At 48.1% G+C, this 24551-nt stretch overlaps 2 protein-coding genes across 8 annotated transcripts in view; one reads left to right on the top strand and one right to left on the bottom strand.

The window, feature by feature from the left end:
• The window catches only part of IDH1 (isocitrate dehydrogenase (NADP(+)) 1), a 34974-nt gene extending 22924 nt beyond the window's left edge, over window positions 1-12050 (bottom strand). The window contains exons 1-5 of one of the 2 annotated variants that reach the window (XM_075933828.1): window positions 11901-12011; window positions 9646-9802; window positions 9426-9553; window positions 3332-3623; window positions 1641-1746 (exon numbers count right to left, since the gene is read on the bottom strand). In XM_075933828.1, the coding sequence (XP_075789943.1) occupies window positions 1641-1746; window positions 3332-3623; window positions 9426-9547 (520 nt within the window). In that variant the 5' untranslated portion in view covers window positions 9548-9553; window positions 9646-9802; window positions 11901-12011. Of the gene's footprint in view, window positions 1-1640; window positions 1747-3331; window positions 3624-9425; window positions 9554-9645; window positions 9803-11900 lie in introns of both variants that reach the window. The other variant, XM_075933827.1, reaches the window with a different exon arrangement.
• An 11437-nt stretch (window positions 12051-23487) lies between these two features.
• PIKFYVE (phosphoinositide kinase, FYVE-type zinc finger containing) overlaps window positions 23488-24551 on the top strand; it is a 194361-nt gene continuing 193297 nt past the window's right edge. Inside the window, exons 1-2 of one of the 6 annotated variants that reach the window (XM_075933818.1) lie at window positions 23553-23571; window positions 24304-24408. The gene's annotated coding sequence lies outside the window, so the exon portion shown is untranslated. The other 5 variants (XM_075933821.1, XM_075933817.1, XM_075933820.1 and 2 more) reach the window with 5 other exon arrangements.

The following is a 24551-nucleotide window of genomic DNA, read 5'->3' as shown; positions in this document are numbered from 1 at the left end:
CCGTGGGGAGTCAGCTTAAAAGCTGGCTCCCCACAAGCACTAGAACCACCTGCCCCCCAAAACCCGCACACTGTTGCCTCTGATATAAAGGAAGTAGCGCAGAGGGCGAGGGGGGCAGGCAGGAGCTGATACATGCAGGGAGCTAGCTTTTAAGCCAGCTCTCCACGCATGCCAGCTCCGCAGACCTGACTGCCTCCCACTTGCTGCAGGGAGGTGGCAGGGGAGGCTGCCATGAAGCAGCCTCTGTCTACAGCGGGCTCAGGCTCCCCATGCACAGAGGGTATTCTACGGCAGCAGCCCATGTCCGCAGGGGGTACGAGCTCCCCGTGGACTGAAGCTGCTCTGGCATCCCACAGAGCAGTCTCTGTCTGTGGCAAGCCTGGGCCTGCCATGGACAGAGGCTGCTCCATGATAGCAGCCCCTGTCTGTGGGGGGTCTGAGCTCCCCGCTGATGGGGGGCTGCTGCCATGGAGCAGCCTCTGTCCATGGGAAGCTCGGACCCCCCCACCGACAAGGGCTGTTGTCACCCTGTGCCACCCTCTGAAGAGAGGCAACAGTGTGAGGTGGCAGGGAGCTCTCTGGGCATGGGGTCAGGAGTGAACTGGCTGCCGGCTCCGCCCCTGGCAACTATTGAATAGTCGTGCAACTGCTAAAATTGTATGCGGTTACACAACTATTAAATTGCACGCTATCTAACATCCCTAATAGAAATAATTGAGTCTTACTATAGAGGTAGCTGGTGATGATGGGGGGAGGGGAAGAGGGGGGAATACCAAACCTTTTCAACACTGAAGCAGGTTTGATTGTTTGCTACAAAAACAAAGTTGCTTTAAGATAACACTAAGTGTGAATAAAGCCAAACACAAGTAAGTTGGAATGGGGTCCAAGAATACAAATCACTAGTCTCCATTCATCACAGCACAGCAAATTGGCCCTGGGCCTGCCACACGGTGATTTACAGAACAGAATAGGATTGACTACAAGGTCCTCCAAAGAACTTTTAAGGTTAGGAGTCTCATAGCTACCAAGTTTTGTATAGCTTCAAGTGTAATATTTTCACGCAGATAATTTAAATAAGACAATTTGTATACCTGTACATATAAACCATGCACTTTTGGTTCAACACAAACGCATGGCACAGTGCTGGTGAAAGGCATTTGAAGAATAAATTTGGTGAACGAAGTGCTTTGTTTATCTTGAGTGCAGCAGTGGGGCCTGGCATCCAGACTTCCTGTCAGCGTGGCTCAGCCTTAATTTGGGGGAGAGGATTTCCTCTCTAAGCAGGTATTGGGGTTTTGACAGAATCTGCCAATTAGTCCAAGATATGGTGGTGAGTTTGCAACATGAGCATTTCTCTCCCTGTTATCAGTGAAGAGCTACCAATGGTACAAGTATCACACAAGGCACATGAGAAATAGTAAATCTATTGCGTGGGTTTTGTATTTGCTTCTTTGGTTTATGATTTTCAACACAAGAGAATTAACTTTCAGTGTTAGAAAAGTCTCCTTCCTCCCATACAAATGAAGTAGGCCTATAAAAGAACAGATGGGTGTACCATGCAATGAATTTGACATACCCATACAACTTGAATCATGCCCAATACCAGTTTCAATCACAGCTTTTGTGACACCATGTAATACCTTCAAAGTTATGGATCAGGTAGGTCACTGGTTTACTGCCATCTTTTGGTGTATAGGTCATCTCTACTTTTCCAGGCCCAGGGACAACAAAATCTGTTGCTCTGTACTATACAAAAGAGAGAAGAGATAAGTGTAATAGTTTCATCCATCACAAAGGTAAACAGCCAGAGAAACAGTGATGTTTGGTCAAACAGCAATTTACAGTCATATGAAAAATGTGGAAATAGATGCACTAGGAGAGCTTTGGTATGGAAAATGCAGAAATGGATATTTCGCATATATAGATGACATTTTAATATGACAAATCTCTAAAAATGTTATAGATTAGTGTTCAGTGGGGGAAGGGAAAGGGATATTCTGGGAAATTCTATTGATTCCATTTCATAATTCGATTAACATACCCATGCACTGAACCACAATATGTTGGCAGTGTCCGTGAATTACACTGCTAGTTTCTAGCCTTTTATTTCTGAGACCTCCATTCCAAACAGGCCCAACGGCACTAACAGACATTTTCAGGCATCTGTGAATAAGTAAAACCTGCCCATGTATGCAATATACTCCCTCCCCTCCCCCCCCCCATGACTGTAAAACTAGTTACAGAAAACATGTATCATCATCATCCCAATTGCTCTGGGTAAATGGCATTATGATCTTTTTAGGCTGCTCTCCATTAGAAACTTTGAGCCTTCTTACTATTTCCTTTGCTGACATCAACAATGTTCTGTTCTCAAGCTGTTCAACTTCCCCAAACGCTTACACATTACTGGTTTTCCTTTACCTGTTCCCATCTATTTTTCCTTTCACTTTAATCACTTAATCTGGAAAATTTCCACTTCTTTTGTTTTATCAACCCATGGTCTAACCTACTATAATTTCCACTCCATAATTATACAGTGCTCCTGATTTATTTCTTACATGAAAATAATTCTTTTTTGTGACTTCAAGGCTTAGCAATTTCTGTTCGCTCTTAGGATTTAGCTATTTTATCATTGTAGGTAAAAACATGGCTTACATAACTCTCCTACAACACTGCTCATAGATTTTAAAGCACTTTGCAAAGGCCTGCATCACCTTTTGCGTTTTACAAATGGGGACACTGGGCCTGGGGCAGGAGGGGAGCATGTGAAGTCTTCTACTGCCCTGCAAGGGGCTCGGCCCTTAGAGTCAACTGCCAGGTGCTGCTCAGTTGGCGGGTGACTAAGCTCAGAGCTCCCTTGTGGGATGGGGGCAGACTTCACATGCTCCCCCTGCCCCAGGCCATGACTGACCTGGAAGCGGGAGAACACGAAGTCTCCTCCCACTGCCAGGAATGCGAGCACCTAGAAGGAACTGCAGGTGCTCTTCCCCCTTCTGCCTGAGGTCCTACCCTTTCTGGATATTTAGAAATTTCTGAAGTGGTCCCCACTCAAATATTATTGTCCACCCCTGATCTAGATGGTACTTGGTTCAGCTGTGACGGCAGGGGACTGGACGTGATGATCTCTCGAGATCTCTTCCAGTTCTATGATTCTATAAACATGGAGCATGATGAAAGAACATGGATCTGTGTGAAAGCAGTTAAAATATGGCCTTTATGAGGTATCACATGCCTGCTGTTTTGTAAAGTCCTGTTCCCTAGCAGAAGACTGTTCATCTAAATAAACTATAGATAAAAAGAAACACAGAATGACCCTGAAGCAGTTACTCACTTGGTCCCCATAAGCATGACGGCCAATGATGATTGGTTTCACCCATCCCGATACTAGCCGGGGGATGTTTTTGCAGATAATAGCTTCCCTGAAGACTGTGCCACCCAGAATGTTTCGAATTGTCCCATTTGGAGACTTCCACATTTGCTTCAGCTTGAACTCCTCCACTCTCTTTTCATCTGGAGTGATGGTAGCACACTTGATTCCGACATTGTACTTCTTTATCGCTTCTGCTGCTTCTACTGTCACCTTGTCATCAGTCACATCACGGTTTTCCATGCCTAAGTCATAGCTACAAACAATACCCCCCAAAAAAGTCATCAGAGCTGCCTGATGGATCAATCTAAGATACTTCTGGTCCTACATGAAATGGACAACATGCACGCAATTCTAGAATTCTGTCATTACCGGGTATCTATGTCAAGCCCTCCTGTATGCCAGCAGTATTCAGAATAAGAGAAGGTAGATGATAAACCCTGAATAGTTAACTGGTTAAACAAGTTGTTTTACCTGTTAAGCACCAGCTGTGGATGGTGGGGGCTGCCCTGGCCCTGGCTTGCCACATCTGTGGAGTCTGTTTTGGCTCTGCCACACCATGGCCAGTGGGATCTGTTCTGACCTGGCCCTGCCACATTCACCATAGCTGTGTCCTGCTGGATGGGCCGCCATGGGGAGGGGCCCTCCAGTTAACCAGTTAGCCATTAAGCATGCCAGTAAGGCATACGCTTACCACTTAGCCTTTAACATCCCTAGTGCAGGGGTAGCACTAGTGTATGTCTGAGGTTATGGAAGAGCTCTGCCAACATCATCTGCTGGAAGGATATGCAGATGCATTGCATCCCTGGCTGCCTTGACTGTGCCCAATGTTCCCTCTAATCCAGTGGTCCCCAACCTTTTTGTGACCAATAGCACATTCATGTTTTCAGAAGAGTGTGGTGGGAGCAAACAATTTTTCAATGTTTATTTCGTATTTGTACTTTAAATAATACAAAAAATATCATATTTAATATTACATAATATATGAATCCATAAGATAAAAAAAGGTAATTTTACATGTAAAAAGTATTAATTAAATTATTCGGCTCCCCCTTTGGAGGAAAAAATAGAAAAAAGGCGTCAAATGCGCAAATTGAAAGCTATTTTCATATTAAATGTGAATTGGGTAAATTTGATAGAAACTTAATTTAGTTGGATAATTTTTATTTTAATTATATTGTAATTAATTTTTAAACAAAATTCTGCATTAATAAAAAGGGGGGAGCTATCCAAATGTTGAGCAAAAAAAGCACCCTCCCCCCCCAAAAAAACATGGCACCTTTAAATCTCACACTCTCCTTCCCCACTAGGTATGTCTAGATTACATGCCTCTGCCGACAGAGGCATGTAAAATAGGCTACCCGACATTGTCACTGAAGCTGGGATTTAAATATCCCCAGCTTCATTAAAATAAAAATGGCCACTGCGCTGTGCCGGCCCAGCTGATCATCGGCACAGCGCTCAAGTCAAGACGCGGCTTGGTCGACAAGGGAAACCTTTGTTGACTGCTCCTGTAAACCTTGTTTCACGAGGCATAATGGAGCGGTCAACAAAGGCTTCCCGTGTCGACCGATCCGTGTCTTGACTCGCGTGCTGTGCCAACGATCAGCTGAGCTGGCACAGTGTGGCGGCCATTTTTATTTTAATGAGTCCGGGGACATTTAAATCCTGGCTTCACTGACTATGTCGGGTAGCCTATTTAACATGCCTCTGTCGGCAGAGGCATGTAATCTAGACATACCCACCATGTCCCTACCATCTGCTGCCATGTCTCCTCCCCTTGCTCCATCAGATCCCTTGGTGCCTGCTGTCCCGCAACCTCTCACCCTCCTCTGCAGTCCTGACTCCTGCCCTTCTCACTGCCCTCCTGAGACCTCCCCGCCTCCACCAGCCCTTTTCTCACCCCTGTGCCCACTCCTCCAGTAGCCTCACTCTGATCATGTGACCCCCCTCTCCTAACACCTCCCTCTACACACCTGCCCTGCCTCTCTCCTCTGGTGCTGGTCCCTCCCCTGCAGGTGTCTGCCCTTCTGCTTCACCCCCAGAATCCCCTGGCACCTGCACCTTCCCTTACCCCTGCACCCTCCTGGAATCCCCCCTTCCCCCACCCCCTTTGCCCTCTTTTTTCCTGATGCCCACCCCCTCACCACCCTCTGCCCGTTCCCCTCATGCCCCGTGCCCTCTCACATGATTTGCTCCATCCCCACCTTCCTCATGCTCACCCCTTCTTTCAAGCCTTTTCCCAGCACCTTCCCCTCCCCCGTCTAGCCCTTCCCCAATGCCCTTGCCCTCTCCTCTCCCAGCATCACCCTGTCCCCCCTCCTCCCACTGACACCTCCCCTCCTGCCCTTTTCCTCATTGTCTGCACTTCGCCCCCTGGCATTTCTCTCTCTTCCACGCTGTCCCTTGGTGTCTTCCCCTTTCTTCTCCTGTCCTGCCCTGCCCTCCTCCCCTCAGCACAAGCCCCTTCCTCTCCCACCCCTTCCCCCTATTTTTCCCGCACCCCCACCTTCTGCCTTCCAGTTTGAGTCTGTGATCGGGCCTGGCCCCAGCTGCTTCTGTGACCCCAGACCATGTGTCGGGCCTGGTGCTGGGCTGCGCGGTTTTAAAATGTAAAGTCCCGGGCTGTGACAGCATGCTGGGCGTCTCCCCTCTCAGCTGTTGCGCAGGCGTTTGAACACGCCGCACATGCACTCCCTCGGATGTCTTGCGAACCTGGCGTCTCCCCTCTCAGCTGCTGCGCGGAGGTGGTGTGTGAGACGATCGGAGGGAACGCATGCCGCCGCACAACAGCTGAGAGAGGAGACGCTGGTTTGCAAGACATCCGAGGGAGCGCATGCATGGCGTGTTTGCTGCACATGCACTCCCTCGGATGTCTTGCGAACAAGCATCTCCCCTCTCAGCTGTTGCGCGGCGGCATGCGCTCCCTCCGATAGTCTCGCGCACCCCACTTTGGAGACCACTGTTTTAAAACACCAGTGCAGGCGCACATAAATGCCCCAGTGGGCGCCATGGCACCCGCGGGCACCGCGTTGGGGACCCCTGCTCTAAGCTTTTCCATCCATGTATGGAATAATTTTTACGTGCAAATATGTGCTAATATGCAGCACCAATAAAAACAAAAAACCTAGCTCTGGGCACTCTGCTATCAACTGGGAAATACTTGAATCTATCCTGAGCAGCCACATATGCACAGAGAACACTGGCTGTGCCCCATTCTCAGCTAGTTCAACCTGCTTTGTGGTCTCTATCAACCTATCACCCCAAGTCAAGTGAAGTTGTGAGTATTTTGTACTGTTTCAGCCTTCCCTACTGAAACAATGCAAAATGACTTTGCACTCTGGGGCCCTCTGCCCTGAGTGTGAATCAGCATAAACTTTGAATGAATTAGACATTCTACTGCAAGCTTCTTGCAGACTAATGAAAACTGAGCTTAATCCTGTTCCATCCCAGTAAAGCCATGAGAATAGGTAGGGATGTACAGGGGGCAGTCAGGCCAGGGTCTTAAGGAGAAATTGCTGGAACACTCTACATTTCAGCTAGTTTAGACTAGGGATGTTAAGAAGCATGTAATTCGTTAACTGTATAGTCAACAAAAATGTTATCGACTACACAATTAATCAATAATGATTAATCAATAATTAATCCAGTTAGGGGACTGGACTCGATGACCTCTCGAGGTCCCTTCCAGTCCTAGTATTCTGTGATTCTATGAGTATTCTATGATTAGCATTTCTGACATGCAGTCCCGGCTTGCGCCAGGACCCAGCAACTACCCCACTGTAGCTCAGCACTACAAGCACTTTAAGAGCCGGCAAGCAAACTCATGTCCCACTGAGCCAGCCTGCCCATGCACTGGCTGTTAAAGTTCTTGTAGAGCAGAGCTGCAGGAGGGGTAGTTGCCGGGTCTCTGTGTGAGCCGGACTGAGCCAGCTTGTCGGCCAGTCTGCTAAAAAATGTACTTGCAGAGCCACGGGGTAAGGGGAAGGTTGTGTATAGTTGATAGGGTTAACTAATAAGCACTTGCTTACAGGTTAATTGTTTAGTCGACTACACTATTACATCCCTAGTTTAGGCTTCATAAAGCATACACTGGAGGCATCACCAGATCCAGAGCAGCCCAGAATTAAGGAGGTCCAAAGGTGATCACCAAACTAAGAATTTAATTTAACTGGTTAACCAGTAAGCATAACCCTAAATGAGTAATGCATACCAATTCTAGTTAACCAGTAGGGGCTGGAGGAGCTCCCCACCCGCCCCGTCCATGGGGGCTGGCACAGCCCCTGCAGGTTACATGCTGGCTCCCCAGGAACCAGCTGCAGAGCTTGCAGAGAAGCCTAATCTGGAGGGGGCCATCAGCTCTTGCTGGCTCTGCTCCCAGAGAGGCTTTGCTGCAGGCTCTGTAGTATAAAGCTTAAAGAAACTTTATACTGAAGAGCCCCATAGTGTGTAATAGGGATGTAACTGATTGACTGATCAGCAAAAGCTTATAGGTTAATGCTAGAGACTACACGCATTTCTCCCTTTCCCCCCCCCACACCAGTAAATTATTTAGCAGGCTAACCAGCAGTCCAGCTCAGCCCTGGCTTGTAACGGGTCCAGGACAGGGTTGCAAACTCACAGAAATTTCATTTATGGACAAAATGGGAAAAATGTACAGACAGACAACAAATTTTTACAGACATAATTTTTATACTATATTAAGATGACATAATGACCAAAAGTGAAAAGTAATCGTTGTCATTTATACATCCCAAGAACAATATGCTATTTAACTCACTTTCATTTAGTTAGTCATGGTCCTGGAAATTATGTCACCTCAACCATTAAGCTAAATAAACAACGAAAACATTCAATTTCCGCTACTGTGCAGTAAAATGGCTGAAGCAGCACAGAAGAAATTTAATTGCTATAAAATAATTGCTGTTTTTTGAAATTGTACTGCACTTTTATGGACATCTAAATTTTTGTACAGATATGTCCAATTTCGGCTCATTTTTTACGGATGGTCCATAAATTTACTGATGATTGGCAACCCTGGTCCAGGACCTACCCCCATTGTGGCTCTGCATTTAAAGTGTATTAGGAGCTAGGCAGCCTGGCTGTGTTTCAACTTGCACCAGGTCTAGGAGCTCAGACCTACCCTGGACAAGGACTGCTGCCATCCCACACTGCTGCCTTTGTACCAGAGGCAGCAGCACAGAGCGAAACGCATCTGCGAGGGGTGATGCTTTTTAAACTTGCTCCCCTCGTGGACCAGCTCTTGCCTGTCATCCCACACATCCCAACGTTGAGTGGCAGGGGGCTTCTCGGAAGTGGGGCCAGAGCGCACTGGCTGCTGGCCCCACCCCGAGCACTACAGAATAGTTGAATAACTGATAAGAATTCATGAGGTTAATCGACTATTCAATTACACACTAGGGATGTTAACTATCAGTTAACCACTAGTATCTTTAGCAGTTACAGTTATCTTTTTAAAAAGATTTCTACATCTTTTCTATAATTTTGATTCTTCTGTTGTCCCCTCTAGGAGGCACAGCAGTTAGTCCGTGTACTACTGGGCATACACTACCCCTGGGTGCATCTACACTGCACCGTAACTCGAAATAAGATACACAATTTGAGCTACGCAAATTGCATATCTTATTTTAATGCTATTTCAAAATAGTTTCTTTTGTCATTTGAAATAAAATGCTATTCCAAAACGTCCCTCACTTCTCACAGAATAAGATTTACATCGGAATAGTGAGCCTGAAATAACAGGCTTGCTGTGGGGATTATCCTGAAATAGCATTGCAGTGTAGATGTAGCCCCTGAGAGTCTATGGAGAAAGTCAGTGAAAGTGTTTGCAGGAATGAAGCCACAGTGACGACATTTTGGCAAATTGATTTTTCACAAAGTAGATGATTCCTGGTGATCTTCAGAACAAGTCATTTTGCAAACAAAGCACAGGAGCACTGAGTGCTGAGTTCATGGAAGGCCAGTTCTCTGACACAGATTCAAAAATATAAACCAATGCCCCTGAACAATAAATTAGCCATATATAATATATACTTACCTGTGCAGGTCCAGATCCACATAAGGAAAAACCAGCTTTTCTTTAATTAGTTCCCAAATTACCCGGGTCATTTCATCTCCTTGCATCTCCACAACAGCCCCTCCATGGATTTTTCTGGACATCTTGAACTAAATCAAATATAAAAACAAACTAAGCACTCTCTATATTAAGCAATGCACATTTTTGTAACATGAATAGAAAAATGAAGTTCTAAACCTACAGTGTCTTTTAGCAGTGTCACCAACTCTCATTGTATTGTGAATCTGCTGAAATGTGGTGCTTCTAATTAGGTGAGAAACTCAATCTTCATGTAGGTTTCTAGTCCTTGGATTGTGGGAAGAAGGTTGAAAAAGTGTTCCAAGTGCCTCCCGAAGGCTCTAAATCCCGAAGGGAAACAAAGAGACCCAGACTTATGAGTTAAAACCACTCATGATTTCTAAGTTAATCTCATGTTTTTAAAGGGACCAGATTCATGATTTCTGAATGCTTAAGACTCATTTATTAGAGGTCATCTGATCACTGGTCTATTTTTCCCTTCCAGGAGGGAAATGTCAGTTTGGTCCTAGGGATGTTAAAATGTGTTTATTTTGATAAATATGTAACCACTGAAGTTTTCACGAGTAAAGTTATGCACTAGCATAAGTGTTTGTAGATTTGGGTCCTTAACACTTAAATACTGATCCTTAGGTTTTGTTTTACATTCAGTTAAAGGGCAGCTCTTGCTGGACTGTACATTTTCAGTAGTTACATATTTACATGGAGGGGGAAGGGAGGAGGCAGCTTCACAGGAGCCAGCTTTTAAAGTGGCTCCAGTGCACCTGCCTACCCCCATCCCTGCGCTGCTGCCTCTGATACAGAGGCGGGGGGGCGAGGGGGAGCATGTAACTGTGAAGATTACACTATCACATCCCTAATTGGGACCAAAATGCCAAGGATACAACTTTTTCACTTGAACAACTTGCTTTTGGATTAAAGTAAGTACTGGACAGATCAATTTTCCAAAAACAGAATACTGTAATCAAGGGTCATTATTTTTCACCAAAACTCTAGTGGGTCCTATTTGCACTTTGAAGCCTTGTAAAAAAAATTGTATTCAAACACTTTATGCTCTACTTTCAAATGGCTACAATTGTTTGGTTACTTCTTCTGGTTACACAAGAGCTATGACTTGGCAATTTTTCCTCAAATGTAAACCAGCAACCTAATTCTTGTATAAAGTTCTCATCAGTTATTTTAAGTTTGAAAGTTAGATACAGGAAATTCATGTTTAAGGCCCCAATCCTGTATATACTTATACCCATACACAACTTCATGTACATGATCAATCCCACTGGATTCACCTGAGTGAAATTATGCACTGGCATAAGTGTTTGCAGATTTGGGGCCTTAGCATGATACTGATCCTTAGGTTTTGTTTTACATTCAGTTAAAGGGCAGCTCTTGCTGGACTGTAAAGTACAGAGGTCAGATAACACCATCAAAGGGGACAAAGGGCACTAGGCAAACAAATCAAAGGCAAACATTTTTCAAAAATAACAAAGGAATCCTGTGGCACCTTAGAGACTAACAGATTTATTAGGGCATAAGTTTCGAAAGCTAAGCTTTTTGTCTCTAAGGTGCCCCAGGACTCCTTGTTGTTTTTGCAGATACAGATGAACATGGCTACCCCCGCCAAGAAATAAAAACTCTGTAGTACAACAATGATGCCAGTATAACTCTGTGAACTGAGACTCTTATTCTTGAAGAAAACTGGCTTTTTGTTGATTCACCAGCTTTAGTTTAAACCCCTTATGCAGTGAAATAACTAACCTCCCCTGAAAAAGAGTCACTCTTATACTAGAAGTGTCCACATGGCATGCTATAGCTATACTGACTGAAATTCACACAAATAAAATACAAAGAAAAGCATTTCCACTCAAACTAGGTCTGTATTCATGTAGAAGTGATCTAAGATAAACACTAAGTCTCATTGGGAAGCTTTTATTTGTCATGGAGTAGCTGCAATTTTATATCAATTGGCAAATGATGAATCATCACTTCGTATTTTCCAAAGCAACTCAAAAGGAAGCATTTCAAAGTGCATCTTTTGAAAATCCCAAACACTGTAAACGTCCTACAGGCAGCAGGAAATCAGGAACTCGGTCCTTCCCTATCGGAGAAGCCTGGACACACCCGCACGCTTGGCACAAGGGGATGTCGGACACCCCGCCAGGGAGACACCGCACAACGTGGCTAGGCGCGGGCGAGACTCCGCACTGACACGGCGCGGGGCCGGGCCCTGGCAGGAGGCGGCCCGCGGCTCCCCGCACGGGGCAGGGCTCGTTCCACGCTCAGCTGAAGGGCGGCTCCTGCGGGGAGATTAGGTCGCGGAGCGGGGGCGAACCGGCCAAAGGCTCGTCGGGCTCGTTCGGCCCCCCGGCAACGACCCCCCTCCCGGAGCTCGGCCGCGCACAGCCAGGGCCGCCGCCCGCTCACCTGGCCTCCGCACCCGGCCTGCTCTCGCCCTTCTGCCGCGGCGCTCGGCTCCCGACCGGCCGCGCTCCCCAGCCGGCCCCGGCTCGCTCCCGCGCCAGCGCCCCGCCCAGGGGGAGGGGCAGCGGGGCTGTGTGCGGGGAACGCCGAGGGGGGAGGGGCAGCGGGGCTGTGTGGGGGGGGGAGCGCCTAAGGGGAGGGGCAGCGCCCAGGGGGAGGGGCAGCGGGGCTGTGGGGGGGAGCGTCGAGGGGGAAGCGGCAGTGGGGCTATGGAGAGGGACGGCTGTGGGGGGTGAGCGCCGAGGCGGGGGAGCGCCGAGGGGGAGGGGCAGCGGGGCTGTGTGTGGGGAGCACTGAGGGGGAGGGGCAGCTGGGCTGTGGGGGCGGAGCGTCGAGGGGGGGTGGCAGCGGAGCTAGGAGGGGAGCGCGGGGGGGGGGTGGCAGCGGGGCTGGGGGGGAACGTGAGGCAGCGGGAGTCTCAGGCAGGCGGGTGCTCTCGGGTCTGTGCGCTCACTCAGTGAGTGGGGCTGAGCCCACCAGGTTGTCTAGGCTCTCGGGCTACCACAGGGCCGGCTGTAGGAAGTGCAAAGCCCAATTCCAATAATTTTAGTTGAGCCAAAAAAAAAAAAAGCACACGAAAGTTTCAACGGGACGGAGGGCTCCAGGGATTTTTTTGATTGAGCAAGCAAGCAATCGCGCGCACACACACACACACCACAAAAAATGCCCCGCCAACACGCACACACACACACACACACACACCCGCAGCACAGGAAAACCCTGTGCTAATCTCACACCTCCTGTGCCACAGGCAGCCAACACACCCCTCCTCCAGGGCCGGCAGATTTGTATAATTTTTGGTTGCGCTGCATTAGCCACAACCCCTGACCCCATTAGCCAGGCCTCCGGAGGTAACACGCTCGGGCAAGATGGACACATGACCAGAAGTAAAAGGTGTCATGTCAGCCCTCTCATAGGACTTTTCCCACCATCCTCCTACCAACAGCGATTAGTTTGGCCCCCACCAAACCCACCTCATGCAACTATCCTGCAATTGCATTAACCCAATGTGTGTGACATTAACTCAGGGGCAGAGAGGCTTGGGGAAGTGTTCCCTCTAAGGCTATGTCTACACTCGCGGCTTCTTGCACAAGAACAGCTGTTCTTGCGCAAGAACCCACAGAGCAGCCACACTACTTCCTGCTCTTGCACAAGGAAATTTACAGTCCGGTGTGATAAGAGAGGGTATCTTGCGCAAGAGCTACGCTGTTTTCTAACAGGTGTAAGCTCTCTTGGGCCATTGGAGCTTTCTTGCTCAAGAGAGCATCCACACTGCACATGGCAGTGTCGATGTGTTCTTGTGCAACACTTCTTGCACAAGAACCCTTGCGCAAGATGTTCTTGGACAAGAAACCACCAGTGTAGACATAGCCTAAGAGTTTCCTCCCATGAGCAGAATGGATTTTGTGTTGTGCACCTGTACTGAGTTCATGTGGCTTGTTTGGATGTGCCACTGTGGCACCCAAGTTATTAATAAATATTTTATAAACCTTTACCTTTTCTGCTGCCATGTCTCCTCCCCTTGCTCCATCAGCTCCCCTGATGCTGCTGCCCCGCAACTCCTCACCCTCCTCTGCTGTCCTGACGCCTGCCCTTCTCACTGCCCTCATCCCTCCTGCGACCTGCCCCCCTCCACCAGCCCTTCTTTCCCCCCATGCCTACTCCTCCAGTAGCCCCACTCTGATCATGTGAGCTACCCCGCCTCATCCCCTCTACACCTGCCCTGCCTCTCTCCTCTGGTGCTGGTCCCTCCCCTGCAGGTGTCTGCCCTTCTGCTTCACCCCAGAATCCCCTGGCACCTGCACCTTCCCTTACCCCTGCACCTTCCTAGTGCCTCTCCCTTCCCTCACTGCCTCTGCCCCCTTTGCCTTCTTTTTCCCTGATGCCCACCTCCTCACCACTCTCTGCCCCGTTCCCCTCCTGCCCCTCTGTGCCCTCACACATGACTTGCTCCATCCCCACCTTTCTCATGCCCACCCCTTCTTTCAAGCATTCTCCCAGCACCTCCCTCTCCCCTGTCTAGCCGCCAATGCTCTTCTCCTCTCCTCCCTTCCCCTCCCCTTCTCTTCCCTCTCCTTTCCCAGCATTACCCTGTCCTCCCTCCCACTGACACCTCCCCTCCAGCCCTTTTCCTCATTGTCTGCACTTGGCCCCCTGGCATTTGTCTCACCTCCACCCCGTCTCTTGGCCCCTTCCTCTTCCCCCTCTCCCCCTTTGCACAAGCCCCTTCCTCTCTCCCCTCCCCACAAGCCCCTTCCTCTCCCACTCCTCCGCAGAAGCCCCTTCCTCTCCCATCTCCTCCCCCTAGTTTTCCCCCTCCCTTACCTTCTGAAATCCACTTTGCGGGGCTGGAGTCTGCGCTTGGGCTCCAGACTCCAAACCCGGAGCTAGGCCATACGACGCAACATGGTGCTGGAGAGTTTTAAAGTCCCGGACCGTGACTTCACGTCATGCCTGGGCGTCCTCCCCACTCACCTGCAAATGCTGCACATGGCAGCAGTGCGCGCCGGCGAAGGGGAGCCGCACTGAGAGCCGTGCATGGCAGGGCCGGTCCAGGGCCGAGGGGGGTGCTCTGGGGGCGGGGTGGGAGGATGCGTGGCGGGGGGACCAGCAGGCGGGGTCCAGAGCCCGCTCCAGGCAGAGCCAGGGGAGAAACCCAGTTCCACATATTGCTGGAGCAGGGCCCCCAGCTCTGAATATTAACTTGCCACCCATGGCGCCCGGCACACTTACAGGTTCAGAGCGCGGGGCCCCATTCGGGGGAATCAGGCGAATCAGCCTAAGGCCGGCTCTGGGTTACCACATGGGACTGCAGGCCTGTGATCCTGGGTCAGGCTGCAAGGGAGATCAGACACATTGGCCCTGCTTTTCAGGGCTCTGTCCACACCCCAGCTTTCATTCCTTCCTACCCTGTCTCACTTTGCTGTGTTGACAACTGGCTTCCTCTGGGCCAGAATTATCCTGGCATGGGGTGAGAGAAGGCAACTTGTCTCTTCCATATCTTGGGGGTTGGGTCAGTGCCTGATGCAGGTTAGGATAGTACTTACGGCTTCCCTAGCTTGTGCCATCATGCTTTGGGCTTTGCATTAGCTGGGGACTTGCAGGGAAGCCTGTAGAAATATCTTTGCTATGCCAACTAACACTTTAGTGTGCCCCAACACTAGGGATGTTAAAATGTGTGTAAGTACGTAACCCCATAACAACTGCAAATTACATTAGCAGTTAAATATGAGTTAATTGAATAGTCGATTAACCTCATGAATTCTTATCGGTTAGTCAACTCTTCTATAGTCCCTGGGGGTGGGGCTGGCAGCCTGTGTGCTCCAGCCCCACTCCCAGGGAAGCCCTCTGCCATCCTGTGCTCCTGACTCTCTATCTGGGTGCCGGGCAGGAGCTGGTCAGTGAAGGGAGCCAGTTTGAAAACCAGCTCCCCTTGTGGACCGCCTCCCTGCCACCCCACATTGCTGCCTCTTTTTCAGCTCCCCCCTGCTGCACGTGTGGCTCCCTGTGATCCAGATACAGCAGTGTGGGGTGGTATAGGTGGCTCCCCGGGAGCTGGTACATGCTGAGAGCTTCCATATAACAGTTTACATGGTTACATTGTCACATCCATACCCAACAAAGCCTCTTCTTTGAATAGCTCTTACAAGAAGAGACGCAGAATAAATGCGAATCTGCCAGGGAGGTCTCTCTGCCAGGGGCATTCCTCAAAAAGGCAGTGGAGTAATGTGGCTACAGAGCACCATTTGACCTAGGCATTTCCAACCTTATTCTATATGCATCTTTGAGCTGCCGTTTGCAATTTCACTTGTGTACCAAACAGAAAATTGGTGTTGGTAAAAATCTTTAGAGACTAAGAACACAAGAATTGCCATACTGGGTCAGACCAACGGTCCATCTAGCCCACTATCCTGTCTGCGGACAATGGCCAATACCAGATGCCCTGGAGGAAGGGAACACAACAGGTAATTCTCATGTGATCTCTCGCCTGTCACCCATACCCAGACAAACAGAGGCTAGGGACACCATTCCTACCCATCCTGGCTAATAGCCATTGATAAACCATTAATCTATCTAGCTCTTTTTTGAACCTTGTTAAAGTCCTAGCCTTCACCACATCCTCTGGCAAAGAGTTCCAGAGGTTGACTGTGCGCTGAGCGAAGAAAAACTTTTTGTTTGTTTTAAACCCGCTGCATATTAATTTCACATAGTGACCCCTGGCTCTTATTTGTGGGAATAAGTAAATAACTTTTCCTTATTCACATTTTCCACAGCAGTGATGATTTTACAGACCTCTATCATATCCCCTCTTTGTCTCCTCTTTTCTAAGCTGAAAAGTCCAAGTCTTTTTAATCTCTCTTTAGATGGGACCCGTTCCACACCCCTAATAATTTTTGGTGCCCTTTTCTAAATGTCAGTCAAAAAATTGGCATAGTGCAAGATATTAAGATAATATTATTCTTTTTACAATATATTTTAGAAATGTGCATCTGTTTTTCTGCCTGTGAGTTCGTTTGTTCCAGAACTCTTCCTAAACTGTAAAAGCTAGGGCCACCAAATTGGGTATGCAGCTTCCTCTTATCATAACTTAAAGCAAGATCAGGGTTTGGTTGAGTCAAGACAAAGGGATGTGCCTGGAATTTGATTGTTTCTCATAAAATGGAAAGAGAGGGCTCTGGTAGGTGGGAGTTGTATTGAAGAATGACAGCAAGGGGCCAGAGATCCAGACCTGGACCAGCAGGGGAAGGGATGGAGGAAGGGATAGCCATCAAATATTAGTGTTTCTCAATCAGTGCTATGAGTACCCTTAGAGGTACTCAAGAGAAGTCTGGGGGGAGGGGTACGTCAACACAACTGAAATATGGAGAAAACTGAAATTTTGTTGTAAGTTTTACAGCACTTTATTATTTTTGTACTTTTTACACTCAAAAATTTCATCACTTGCCCAGCTACAATTAAATTGTTTAAACAAATGTGTTGCAATGGTAGAAAAAAAATTGTGTGTCTGAAAACTGTAGGTACTGGGGGTATTTATTTATACACACACACACACATTAAAGGGATACTTATACGTTTTTTTGTTTTGTTTTTTTTAAAGGGGGTACTTCTTTAAAAAAGGTTGAGAAACACTGTATTATATAGTTCATGGAATCATAGGGTTGGAAGAGCCCTCAGGAGGTCATCGAGTCTAAAGGGTCTAGGGATGGAGATTCCACCACCTCCCTAGGAAACCCATTCCAGTGCTCCACAGCCCTCCTAGTAGACTAATTTTTCGTAATATCCAACCTAGACCTCTCTTACCGGTACTTAAGACCATTGCTCCTCGTTCTGTCATCTGTCACCACTGAGAACAGCTTCTCCCTATCCTCTTGAGAAACTCCGTAGTTGAAGGCTGCTGTCAAATCCTGCCAGGTGCTGCACGAGGTGTTTACAGTCCTGTTCTGAGGTGGAGATCCTGATCCTCACTGAGGTGTGGGGCGAGGAGGAAAACATCCGGGATCTCCACTCCAGATGGCGCAATGCCAATATCTACGGCTGCATGGCCCATATCCTGTCCATCAAGGGCCATACACGGACCCAAATGCAGGTCCAGAGCAAAGTGAAAGAGCTCCGACAGGCCTACACCAGGGAGAGGGCACGCAGCTCTCGCTCTGGGGCAGAACTCCATTCCAGCCCCTATTTTGAAGGCCTGCACCTGGTTCTCAAACTTTCTGGCTCGTGTCCTACCCCACTTACTGCAGACCTTTCCAGAGACCAACAGCCAGTCACTCATGATGACAAAATGGGTGCCAGAGGGGGTGGAGGTGTGAGATATGGTGGGGAGGTAGGGTGCAGGAGTGGGCTGAAGATGGGGGAGTTTGTGTGGGAGGGCGGGTGCAGGAGCAGACGGTAGGTGTGGGGGGTGTCTGTGGGAGGGAGGTGCATGCGGGATGGTAGTGGGGGTTGGCATGAGGAGGATGAGGGATGCTTCCTAGGCTCCGTGCTTCCCACAGCTCCCAGGCACCACCCTCCCTGTCACTGCTCCCATTCGCCATAATTCTGGCCAAAGGGAGCAATGGGAAAAGTCTCCAGGAAAGCGGTTTCCTGCCCTGATGTTCCCCCAGCCAGGGGAAGGAGAAGCAACAGCATATGGAGTCACTTTCTCCCCTCTCAAACCTGATCCAGACCATGACGTTCGTTCCCTTCCCCCAAAAGGTGGTGCTGATGCTCCAACCTTGCGCAGGGGAGGCCACCAGGCTAGAGCACCAGTGCAGGCTCCCCACTGCAAGGGAGGGAGATCCCTGAGCCTGTAGCCCATCTGCAAGACACCCGCAGATCACTAATAGTCCACGGACCACACTTTAAGAACCACTGCTCTGAGTGATAGCCTGAGGATGTGGAATGAATACACTCAGGAACTTTATAAACTTCACCACCACGCCTAAGTGCGACACACATTTTTTTTTTACTTTTTCTAACATAAATGTGTACTAAAAAATCTCAACCAAACAAAAACCACAAGTTCTATTACTAACAAAAATACCTTACTAAGACAACCAACTATACACTATTTTCCCCCGGGGGAGTGCAGGAAAGAATAAATATGTGGCAGATGCTAGTCATGTCATTTAAAAGCAAAGCACCACAACTGGAAGGTGTTCAGATACTACATTGGTCATAACAGTATAATCATCTTTATAGAATAAAAGAGAAAAAGTGCTTGCAGAAACAGGAGAACCTTAATTTACAAGAGTTTAAACAAACACAATTATTCCTGACATCTGCAAAAACAGAAAAAAGAATGTATTCAGAGAGCTGGTAGGTAAGGTCCCAAGGCAAGCAATACTCAGAGAAAAACAACTGTTGGCAAATGATTCCACTGTGTAGGAAAGATAGGAAGTATAGCAAGAAACCATATTGGTTTAACCAGGAGATCTTACATGATCTAAGAATCAAAATGGAGTCATATAAAATGCGGAAACTAGGTCAAAGTACAAAAAGTGAATATAAACAAATAACACAAGAATGCCAGGGCAAAATTAGAAAGGCAAAGACACAAAACAAGCTCAATTTGACTAGAGACATAACAGGTAACAAGAAAACATTCTACAGTAAAACTCCAATAGTCCGGCATCCAACTGTTCGGCACTCCTGATACTCTGGCATCAAAATGCCAAGGGCTCCTGACCAGCTGATTAAAAAGTCTGCCGCTCAGCACAGGTGCTGGCTGTAACCAGAGGGAGCACAAGGTTGGGGGTGGGGGAGGGGAAGAGGGAGGGAGATGTGTTACAGTATGGAGAAGAGCTTTTTGCTTCCCGAAAGGGGAGGGGAGGAGAGGGGAGAGGGAGGAGGATCAGGTTACAGCAGGGAGGAGATGAAAAGAGGAAAGAGGAGGAGAGAGGGAAGGAGATTGTGTCCTGGCCAGCTGTTAAGCCTTGCAGCTGTACCGTACCTCCTGATTTTCCGGCAAATCTGATAATCCGGCACCACCTAGGTCCAAAAGGTGCCGGATTATCGGAAGTCTACTGTGCAAATATATTAGAAACAAGAGGAAGACCCAGAGCAGGGTAGGCTCATTGCTCAGTGAAGAGGGAGAACAATAACTGAAAACGTGGAAAGGCCGAGGTGCTAAATGACTTCTTTGTTTTGGTTTTCACCAAGAAGGTTGGTGGTGACTGGATAACTAATATAGTGAATGCTAGTGGAAAATAGCGTAGGTTCAAAAATTAAAAAATAGGAAAAGAACAAGTTAAAAATTACTTAGAAAAGTTAGATATCTTCAAGTCACCAGGGCCTGATGAAATGCATCCCAGAATACTCAAGGAACTGATAGAGGCGGTATCTGAGCCATTAGCTGTAATATTTGAAAAGTCATGGAATTGGGGGGAGATTTGAGAAGACTGGAAAAGAGCAAATAGAATGCCCATTTATAAAAAGGAAAATGACAACCCATGAAACTACAGACCAGTCAGCTTAACTATAGTTCTAGGAAAGATAATGGAACAAATAAATAAGGTGTTCATCTGCAAACATCTGGAAGATAATAAGGTGATAGGTAACAGTCAGCATGGATTTGTAAAGAACATATCATGTCAAAACTATCTGATAGCTTTCTTTGACAAGATAACAAGCCTTGTGGATAGAGGAGGCGGTGGACGTGGCATACCTGGATTTCAGTAAAGCATTTGATACGGTCTCACGTGACTTTCTTATCAATAAACTAGGGAATTACAACCTAGTCGGGGATACTGTAAGGTGGGTGCATAAGTGGTTGGATAACCATTCTCAGAGACTAGTTATTACAGTTCACAGTAATGTTGGAAGGGCACAACAGGTGAGGTTCTGCAGGGGTCAGCTCTGGGACAGATTCTGTTCAATATCTTCATCAATGAGTTTGATAATGACATAGACAGTACACTTATAAGTTTTGCAGATGATACGAAGCTGGAAGTGCTTTGGAAGATAGGGTCATAATTCAAAATCATCTGGACAAACTGGAGAAATGTTCTGAAGTACCATAAATTAGTGAATATAACCTGCACACGTGTATTACCCGCACCCGTACATTAGCCAAGGTTTTTCCTGATTGCATAAAAAAAGTCTTAGATAACCCGTGCATGTGTATAGTCCATGGGAGATGAACTGCGGGTACTGTTAATGAACGATAATGAGGATAATTAACTCAGGCGTCAGGGTCTGAGCCTGTCGTGCAGAAGCATTTGAGCTCCAGATACATCATTGCCGCAACTCGACAGGGCAGGCTGGCTGTCGCGGGAGGCTGCATGGGAAGGGAAGGTGACTGGGCTTACCCCTCACACCATCTCCAACCCTCCCCAGCTGCCTTCTGCCAGTGCTGTGCACTCCCCTGGGGGTGAGCTGTCTGCCCCAGGGTGCCAGAGCCAGGAGCTGAGCAAAGGACCTGTGTCCTTAAACAGAGCACTCCCCCTCTCACAGAGAGCCACAGAGGGAAGACACAACAGAGGGAAGAAGGTTGCAGGGTATTCCCATAGGACTTGGAGTGCTGGGCACAGGGGATGGAGGTCTCACAGCTGATTACCTCTTCCTTGACTTCTCATTCCCCGCTGCTCTGCCTGTTTGGTCCCTTCCTGTGACAGCGGCTCAGGCTATGACAGTGATTCTGATTCGGCACCTCAACAGTCACTGAAGTAAAAAAAAACTTGTACAACACACGGATGAGTATAGCCCATGGGGGGGGGGGCAAGGGTGGTGTTATATATGCTAAAACATGGTAAATAGTGTTACCTACTAGCTCTGTGTTCTTGGGGAACCAGGGCATGGCCACCTGTCACTCCTGTGCTCTTGGGAAGCCAGGGAGTGACACTCATGGAAAACCATCCCCCTCCCCCAGGCTTCTGCTAGAATCAAAGATAAAGCAATGAAAAGGCAGGAGAAGACCCACCTAAACTCCTTCAGACAAGGGTGATAGAATTAAGGAAACACCCCAGCCTCATCTGCATTGAAGATACAACAAAGAGACATCTCCATTAGCATACAGAATGGAGATGAGCTCTTCCAAAGCAGGAACTGCACTGAGCTATGGGATACCTACAGCAGAGAAGCACTGCTTGATGGGAAATCTCTGCTCCAGATGCTAATGAACCCAGGCCAGCTCACACCCAAATTAATCATTATCAGACCAATTCTAGAAATAACTCCTATTGATATCCAAAATACTGAAACTGCCTAGTTGCATTGTGAACTTCTTCAAGGAACATCACCCATAACCAGGTGTGATCAGTCTCTATTGTCTCGCCTCTGTTTACTCATAAACAAAGCCAGTGTTCTCTTTGAACTATTATCCTATCCCTATAAAAACTCCTACCCTTGCCCAAGAAAAACTGTTCTGGTACCTGGATTTAAACTGCATCAGTTCCATTGAGACCTCTTCATCTCCTGTCTGATCGTGCTGGGGGCTCTGCTCTGCTTGTCTCCTGCCTTCTGGACCCCCAGCTCCCATCACAATCTGGGAACCCCAATCAGTGCAAGCGCCATGGAGTGATGAGGTCTCTCTCTCTGTCTCTCTCCGCCCCCCTCCCCCACAACTACCTCTCTATAAGCATAGCCTCCTGACCCAGCCCTATGTAAACTGTTATATGGTTTGCTAGCCCTAACATTTGTAATCAGTTTCAATTTAGATTTAATATTGTACGCTACAAAGAAATAAATAACTTTCATTGTTAATCTGGTTGCTTCTCTCTCTTTTCCTTTCTCTCTCTGTCATTCTTCCTCAGAGGTGTGGTTTTGGATTCCCCATTCACTCTGCAACAATGCTTCTTGTACCCAAGCTAAAGATCCCTGTAGTGCTCAAAATTCGGTGGGGTTTGCTCATTGGTTTACCAGCGAATGATTGTGGTGTGAAAGTGGGGATAGGGAGGGAGGTGCTGAACCTGGGGGCATATGAGGATGGCAGCTTAAAGTGTTGTTTAATACAGCCCACTGAGTCCAAAGGCACATGAGGGTGCAGTGTGGTATTACTGTTAAACCCAGCCTGCTAAGTCCAGGGAAATATGAGGGGTCAGCTTGTGAGTGCTGATTAACCAGTCCTCTGAGACGTGCTCTGTTAGTGGGTGTTTCTAAGGTGGGAAGAACCCCATCCTGAGGAACCTAGGTCCTGCAGGAGAGCTCCATGGGAGACGGAATTGGCAGCAGGTAGAATTCAGCCCCATATGATAGTATAAGTTAACCTCCCCTCAACCCCATAAGAGTAATCCTAATAAATAAGCATACCCCAGAATATTGGGCAAATATGGTAACAATAGGATGAAGTTTAATATAGACAAATGCAAAGTATTCCACTTAGGTAGGAAAAATCCATTTCCCACATATAGAATGGGAAATGATTGTCCAGGAAGGAGTACTGCAGAAAAGGATCTAGGGGTCATAATGGACCTCAAACTAAATATGAGTCAACAATGTGACACTGTTGCAAAAAAAAAAAAAAAAAAAAAAAAAAAAGGCAAACACAATTCTGGGATGCATTAACAGAAGTGTTATGAACAAGACATGGTAAGTCATTCTTCTGCTTTTCTGTGCACTGATTAGGCATAAAATGTGGTCCCAGAGCCTGCTCTTCCGGCATCCCAACTGCCTGCCCCCAGAGAAGCTCAGAGCCCCTCTCTCACTTCAGATCCCTTAATCCAAGATCAGAGCCTGCACCCCAGCCCTCTGCCTGAGCCCCTCAGCCAAATGAAAATGAGCGAGGATGGTGAGAGAAGGACTGATTGAGCAAGCAGGGCTTTGGCGGGGGGGAGGGGAGGAAGGTATCGGGGTTTGGGAGAGATCCTGCCTGGATGACACTTAATTCAGACAGGGATCTCAATTAAAAAGCTCGGCGACCCCCGCGTGCCCATGTCTGCAGCGACCCACGTGGGGGAAGGTAGGGAAGAGCCGGAGCGAACACACGGACTAGACATGGCTCTGCGACTCGATCGCTCTAGTCTCCGTGCTCCTGCATCGTTGCTCTCCGCTCTCGACTGCTTTGGTCTCAGGGGGCCGGTAGCTGCCGGGGTGGGGGGCGGGCGGTAGGAAGTGGGAAGCGGCTTCCGGGTGAGGAGTCGGCGGCGCGGCTAGCAGGAGAGGGGCTCCGCGCGGCGGCCTGAGGGGTGGGGAGAAGGTACCGGGGGCGGCCTGAGGCGGCGGGGAGAAGGGGCGGGGGGGCCTTAGTGTCCCGTAGCGCTAGCTGCACCCCGGGGCCCCGCCCCTCGCTTTCCTTGCGGGGACGGGCCCGCAGAGGCTGTCACGCGAGCCCCCCCGCGGGTCTCGGAGAGCCTGGTGCCTGGATTCGGACGGCGAGGCCGGGCTCGCGCTGCAGTGGCTGCCGGCAGCGGAGCCGATCTCTGTGCTTCCCAGAGCAGGGGAAGGGGAGCGCTTCGTCTCCCTGCGCTGCAGGGTAATGCCGAACGCAGCTCTCAGCCCTTCTCGGGCTTGTCAAATGGCCTTTGCACGTGGAGTGCGTGTAACTAGACCCTGATGACTAATACCAGCATAGCAAGGCAGTGTTCATTGACCTGCTCTATCATCTGCGAGATAGTGTGGGGAAGTCAGTCGGGGGTACACTGTCTGACTGCTCACAGTACTAACACGTCCATGTATTTTAAAAATGCACGAAGACCTATGTGAGTGAGTTACTGTGTTGTCTTAACACTGCGTTTGTATATAGATAGAAATATGGATAACATTTGACCATAACTAAAGTCACTTTAGATTGTCTTCCTGGTTCCAGAGGGAGAGGCATGGGCTGGTTTTCTTTCTAGTCTGTTGATTGGTATCATGTCCCTCTGTTTAGTTTTTGCATCGAGTACAAGTGAGCAACTATTTTAATCTCTTTCCTGGGGGGGAGGAGCAGAGAAGAATGTCTGATGGAGTCCTTGAATTAGGAGAAGTATCCACCCTTGCTGAACAACACTCTACATTTTGCTTACCAGTAACTTCTGCAACTAAATTTTACATGGTACTAAAGCTCTTCTGTTTAATGGCAAATATACTTTTTCTTTCTCAAACTCTCTTTTGATTAGGCACAGAGTTCAGCTATTGTTCTTATGGAGTAGAATTTTTTTCTTTTAGATTTTTGTATTGCCTAATTCTGAAGATAAT

The sequence above is a fragment of the Pelodiscus sinensis genome, chromosome 7 (genome assembly GCF_049634645.1).
Source record: "Pelodiscus sinensis isolate JC-2024 chromosome 7, ASM4963464v1, whole genome shotgun sequence".
NCBI lineage: Eukaryota > Metazoa > Chordata > Testudines > Trionychidae > Pelodiscus > Pelodiscus sinensis.
The sequence above is the reverse complement of the archived record's forward strand: the minus strand, read 5'-3'. Positions and strand labels throughout refer to the sequence as shown.